At 35.1% G+C, this 6,911-nt stretch overlaps 1 protein-coding gene across 6 annotated transcripts in view; it reads left to right on the forward strand.

The window, feature by feature from the left end:
• The window catches only part of LOC105045461 (uncharacterized), a 63,494-nt gene extending 57,118 nt beyond the window's left edge, over positions 1 to 6,376 (forward strand). Inside the window, exons 31-35 of one of the 6 annotated variants that reach the window (XM_010923743.4) lie at positions 1,891 to 2,017; positions 3,633 to 3,791; positions 3,890 to 3,996; positions 4,091 to 4,150; positions 5,946 to 6,376. In XM_010923743.4, the coding sequence (XP_010922045.1) occupies positions 1,891 to 2,017; positions 3,633 to 3,791; positions 3,890 to 3,996; positions 4,091 to 4,150; positions 5,946 to 6,149 (657 nt within the window). In that variant the 3' untranslated portion in view covers positions 6,150 to 6,376. Of the gene's footprint in view, positions 1 to 1,890; positions 2,018 to 2,829; positions 3,120 to 3,165; positions 3,288 to 3,632; positions 3,792 to 3,889; positions 3,997 to 4,090; positions 4,151 to 5,945 lie in introns of those variants that run through there. The other 5 variants (XM_010923746.4, XR_832056.4, XM_029264666.2 and 2 more) reach the window with 5 other exon arrangements.
• Positions 6,377 to 6,911: the final 535 nt, after the last annotated feature.

Here is a 6,911-nt window from a genome sequence, read left to right on the forward strand (position 1 = left end):
TAGGCTTCTCAAAACATCTGTTTGGAATCTTTGGATCAAAAGAAAAAAAGGTAGGTGATGGGAGAAGAAGAAATGAGAACTTGTGAGCCGTGTGTTCCAAGGAAGGAAATGGAAGCGTGGGAAAAAGAAAGAAAGAAAAAATTAAAAAAGGTAAGTGAGTCTCGACCTATTCCCAAATACAACTCCTAGCTAGCAATATTTCAATTCAAGGCATGCTCCTTTGTATCTTCCTATCACATAACAGCGCATGCAGCCCAAAACAATTGAAAGGATGCAATTATTAGTGAATAGTGATACTTGCTATAGAACTTCAATGATCACTTCATTGGTCCTCTTTCAGTTCTTCAAGATTGAAACCTCCAAGAACAAAATATGAATCCTGTAAGCATTGCAAGGTTATCCCATTTAAACCACGAATTGAACGATGGGAAAGATAGAAACGGAAAGATGCGAGAAAGAAGGGAGGCCTTGGTGTTTAAAATTCTGTAAAGGATCCACTTACCACATAATAAATTCTGTTTTAAGATATATATATATATATATATATATATATATATATATATATATATATATATATATATATATATATATATATATATTAGATGTTATATATATATATATATATATATTAGATGCTTGGGGGGACCACATAATAAATTTTAATTAGTATATATATATATATATATATTTATTTATTTATTTATTTATTTTTTTTTTTTTGAATGTTGGGGGGGCAGGGTCCCCACCCAGGCCCCCCTCTCCATCCGTCCCTGACTGTGTGAATCCTTTTTACCAATTATTCTTAACTTCTTATTAGGAGTTGATCTGTTGGCACTAAATGATTTTGAGTCCTTTCTAAGTACTAACAATTATTATCCATATTATGTCAAGTGTTACATTTTTTCCCCCTTCATTGCTTGGACAAGTCTGAGTCCTTTTTACCAAGGCCTCCTTATTTTCTTCTGCCCATAACCATATAATCTAACGGTCCAATTTTTTAACCACTTCTCAATTGTTAGAACTGTTATAATTCCTTATGTACTCATTCTCATTTTATTTCCATTCGTTTGGCACACATATGGGTGCTGCATTTTTAGAAAGTGGGCCCTAAACAGGGCAGAATAGAGGAAAGGACTCATGTAGATGTAGTCGACCCAGTTTGGGATGAAGGCTTAGTTGAGTTGAGTTGAGACTTTTACCACACGTCTATATGAGTATTATCTACCTTGCTTATCTCGTGTACTTGGATCCTCTTGATTGCCAACATTTTGGGCGTATGCTATATTACCTATTTACCTTCGTATATAAAGTTTTCCTTCTATCCTTAAAACCTTGTTGTTTCAATCTTCTTTCTCTCAGAGTACTTCTCTACTTCATCCACCTACAAGTAGTATTTGTTTCCAATGATGAACTAAATAAGAGTGATATGTTCATTTCCTGATATAGTTTTTCTTTTTCTTTTTTTTCGGAGGTTGTCTTTTGTGTCCTTTTTTCCTTATTGTTCAGGTTTTTAGTGGATTTTTATCTTAATGAAAAAACTCTAATTATTTTCTTACTAAATTTGCCCCTAGAGGGTTATCCAAATAAGCAGCATTTTGGTCACAAGCATTACACATGCTCTGACTTATTGAGACTGCTAAGCTAGTAAATATTAGGATGTTGAAGAGATGCAAGTAAATTATTGGTTCATGAGCTCAATATTTGGTTATATCAACCAATTTTTGTGACCATAAGTTGTCTGATAAACCTGTTTCGCAAGCAATTCTATGGTTCTTAACTTCTTATGTGAAGCACAACATTCAATTATCGTGTTTCTGTATTACTTGGTTTGCTTAGAAATTTTGCACTGATTTCTTCTCATTTCTGATCGTCATATGCATCAATTTTCAGGTTATAACAGCATTTAGCAACCCTGATTTTTTCAACAGCGTTTTCCCCATGCTACATGAGGTTTGCAGTAAAGCTGGTGTCTCCAAGACTGTGAATGCTCCTTTAATAAGCTCTGCTACGGGGACAGGTAATGCCAAAGTTTCAGTGTTGACTGCACAAGGGTTAGCATGCTAAAAAAAATGCTTCCCTGGGAAATACCAAATCTAATTATGGATAAAATGTAGTATGATTGAAGTAACGCATCTGTCATTTTGATTCTGATCAGTATTGATGGTAAATAGTTCAACATGCTTTCATACTAGGAATATGAAGCTTGAAACAATGTGTCCTTTTCTTTTTCTAAATAATTTGTGCATCTTTTATTAACATGAGAAAATTATCACCCTTTGCATTAATAATGAAATGAAATTTTATTTTTCATGTGATATGCAAGCATTTCATTATTTAGTTATTAAACCCTTCTTTTCAATACTTGGTTTGTTTCTTCAAAGCAACAGTATCCTATCATGAGAAATGTTATCTCATATTAACTTTCTATGCATCTTTAAGCATTTGAAATTTGAATGAATTGTAAAAATCAACAAAGGATATAACTAGAGCATAAGAATGAGCAAAAAAGTTATGTAACATTGTATTCAGAAGAGTAGAAAAAAGGTATGTGTCTCTGCTTGAAAGAGAGGACAACTTCAAATGTGTGGTGGAGCGAGTCAGATTTGACGGTCATTTCCCTTTCTGTCTATCATTGTTCCTCCATCTATATCCTTCATAATACTGATAGGAGTACAAACATTATATTGATATAGGAGTAAATAAGAAATTGTATAAACATGTCTACAGTCAATGTACATGTAGTGCTTTGTCCATTTGTTTCTAAATATAAAATTCTTATATTGCAAACTGCAATTTGTCAACATTCTTCCACAAACTTCTACTTGCCAGTGTATTGCAGGTTTTGAATGTATGCAAATGCTTGGGATACTTGGCTCATGCCACAAATTTCTGATTTATTAAATATTGGCGTAGACTTAAACAGTTATGGTGCTGCATCAGGTATTTTATGTAGCATGCTCTGGATTCAAGGAATGTGATAGACTTCTCATCTCGCTATGTCCAAGGCCAAGATGTGTTGGCTGACACATGCATACAAATTTGGTTTTATTCATGATCACTATGATATCCATCTTCTTTTGAATCTGTTCATACCAAGTACAAGTAAATGGATAGAATTTTAATCAGCACCGATTCTTGTGTCATGACATAATTTGCTCTTTGCAGGAAGAACTGCTTTCCTCCTTGTGTCGGCTCCCTACCATCAGGGACAGAGCCTTGTGTAGTCAAGCATAGGAAATTTGATCATGAGATTAGGATAAATAGCAGCACTCAAATGTTATGACCAGAAGTGACACCTTTATGTAGACAACTCTTTCCTGCCCGGTGAACAGTATGAACAATCTTTCAAAATCATAACCAGCTACTAAAGTATCGTGTTCAATGGGACATTAATGAAACATTCCCATGATACTGAAATCTCCATATGATGTTTTCTTCTTTTATTGCATGAATATTTTGTGGTTGGTATGGATGTATTCTGGAAGCAGTTTTTATAGTTGACTTGGTCACTGTGACTTGTGATAGTAGAGTTATGCAAAATGGAGCTCATGTTAAATGGAGATCAATCTTGACTAATCAAATTGTTGCAATGCTGTAATTAAATTTGCATTTTTAAAATTTTCTTGCTGCAGATGAGGACAGCACCGAAGAATTCTCTGCTTCTCTTGACAAGGTTCTAGATTGTGTGGCATCTTGTATCCATGTAGCTCATCTTCAGGATGCTCTGGAACAAAAAGAAAAATTAATACATGTCTTTTCAAGTTCCCTGTCACCTGGATTCAATTGGAAAGGTATTTTGCAATCTGTACTAACATCATATTTGTAATTAGTGCACTTTGGTTGATATGGACTTGGATAGTTACCTATATTTATGTAACTTGATGGACAGTTAAATTGTCAGTTTTTTCATCAATTGGAGAGTTATGTTCAAAGTTCCACCCCATTTCCAATAGTACTCCTGTTTATTCTCAGGATGCAACTGCTTTACTTTATGAGGTAATGCTGATATCCTGGCGACTGCATCTTTCAGCAAATCATTTTCTAACAAATTCTTTCTAGCGGCTTCACTTTTTTTCTTTCTTGCATTCAGTTATTTCACTCTGTGGCGCCAAAAATAGTTGATTGCATTCGCGTGGTAAGGATTTCTCAGGTATCCATTCTTGTATTCTGATTTTTCCAAAATTGGATGGTTGTTTGGCTTTTGTTTATTAGTAAATTATTGTCCAACAATACATAGAGGTGGACAAACATAAGTCTTTTATTTCATGACTTCAAAGTTTTCATCTTCACAAGGGTCTTGACTCTTAGATTTTCATTATTTTATACTTCCCTTTTTTATGATCTTTGTTTTAAGGGGATTACAAAACTTGCAGCCACTTTCTTGTTACTGCTGATCCATTGAGGTTTGCTTGTCACTGGATATTGGTGAGCTCACTGATTAGAGGTCAGGTAGAGCTACAATTTATTAGATAATAAAATTCTTTCCAATGATTAACAAACCACTCTGAAGAGATCAGGCATGTCCTTAATCCATGATTTCATCCTATTAGTAAATTCTTGTAAGGGATGAAGAGAACGTTTTCCTTCATTTTGGGTAGACCAATTGCATGTTCTCTGTTGCAGTATTGACGAAGAAAAGGAGCCAACCAAATAACAAGTATTTGTCGCATATTTTGGATAGTTGATATTCCATGAGGAGAAATAGAGGTAGGAGTTAGGGTGTTTATACCAGCCTTAAATGCATAATAAGAAGTCCGTACTTTGTCTTCAAAATGTACAATTTAAATCTACAAATTAACAAGAATAGCTTAGCTTACTATCCCTTTTTTCTTTGATATTTTACGATGGGCAATTTGGACTTCACCACACTCAAGTAGATCTCCACTCAAATCTAATCAGGTCTACATTGGATAATAGAAGTCCCATAACAATGAACCGAGCTATTGGATGTGTGGGCTAATATCTCTAAATTGCTTACACAAAAAAAATCATGTGATTTGGAAACCCACTCAAGTCTAAGTGAAGATCTATTCGAGTGTAGCCAAGTCTAGCTTGGGGCTTATCGTTGTATATCCCACATAAATATGAGAATTTATATTGATGGAGAGATAGCGCCTTACTTTGAGGTAGTTGAACGTGGGCTTATTTTTCCCTGGTGAAAGCAAGAAACATCAAGCACACTGCTTCAGATTGGCTCTGTGAATTGTATGGTATAGACAAGGTAACCAGAACATCCCTTGGTGCTGTTCCATACCAGCATGTAGTGTATCACCCTGTTTTTGATGTGCTGCCACAACTAGGTGTACCGTGTGTCCATGTGGTACTGTACAGTATCTGTAAGGTACCAATTTCGGTACTTGAACAGTTGAGTAAAAGTATTGTAGCTAAAATTGGTTTAAGGTGGAGAATTCCTCGCAGATTAGCTTCTACTGTTCATGCATTGTTGTCTGATGATTAGAAATGAAACAGAGTTTTATGTGTTGGTATAGAATTGCTATGACTAGTGCATCATCTGTCAATGTAGACTCAAAATTTGTAATTCCTCAGATCTTCTCCAACTTGTCATGATCTTCTAACAAGTTTGTTGGTTTTTAAAACTTTGCTGCGTGGTAACTTTATTAAATATTGAGATGTGTTTCGGTATGCGACATGAGCATGGCTAAAGTTCTAACAACAGAATGGCATACCAAATATATTTTTATAATCAGAGCATGTACCGTTAGGCATTTTTCTTTGTCATCATCCCATTTTATCTCTTCAATGGATATCCATATTCTTTGTAGAAGGCCATGGATTGGTTGTTTGTTCCTTGTTCCTGGAGGGCCTCTGTCGTCTCTTACACTATCATCAACCAATTAAGAACATTAAGTAGATATAACCAGTGTTTACATTAATTATCATCTGCATTCACTTGCTGTAAAATTCCTTTTGCTTTCCGTTTACAGGTCCATACTGCTGCTTCAGAGTGCCTACTGGAGATAAGCAAACTATATAGAGAGATTCCTTTGACACAAAGAAAACATATTGAGTTCAAGGATGAGCTAGTTCATCTGTGTGAGGTGGAAAAAAGCGAGCAAGCAAAGACATTGCTTAGAAAGTGCCTTGCCATTTTTGAAGATCTTGATCGAGAAATAACGTCTATGAATTAAGTTGGGAGGACCGATTCCAAATTCTTTCCATATGGTGATATACCACCATTGATCACCATATGCTCTCATTGGCCCTTTTTGTATGTTCTTGTCATCATTTTTGAGTGAGAAGTCCACTAATATCCTGCAACCCAAAAGATCTTTTTTCTTTCTTTGTATTATAATCATATTTTATGATATGCTGTAACAATAATTTTTTCTAAAAAAAAGATCGTATGTTTCAGAAATTGCACTTTTGTGTAATTTCTAGTAGGTTTAATACTAAAAAAAAAAAAATTCCAGCTGAAGTTGCATTGTCAAATTGTTCAGATGAAACTCGTAGCCTTTGAAATCAAGGGGCTAATAAAAACAGCAATGGAACTTAATTGTCACGGAAAACAATTAGTGGCTGCCGTTTGTGAAGCGATGGTTAAGGATTCTGCTTCTTGTTCTATGGGTGGTACACTGTCACCAGCGATGAGAAGAGCAATATCCACATTCTCATTAAAATACTTGCGCGTCACTTGGAACCGAGTGGCATTGCATTTATGCTCTTCACCTCCAGTTTGAAGTCATCAAGAACTGCAAATATTTTCTACTAATAGTTAATCTGAAATGCGGTAAAAGCCCTCCAAGGATTTAGGTTGATGTTCTTCAGGTCTGCTAGTTATGCCAATCCATGATACCTTGGTGTTAAGATTTGTGGAATGTTTTCTCATCTGTTTCGTCCTCCCGAAAGTATATGGCCTTAAGTCCTCGAGACATAATTTTGCAATGTTATGT

The sequence above is a fragment of the Elaeis guineensis genome, chromosome 5, assembly GCF_000442705.2.
Source record: "Elaeis guineensis isolate ETL-2024a chromosome 5, EG11, whole genome shotgun sequence".
Taxonomy (NCBI): domain Eukaryota; kingdom Viridiplantae; phylum Streptophyta; class Magnoliopsida; order Arecales; family Arecaceae; genus Elaeis; species Elaeis guineensis.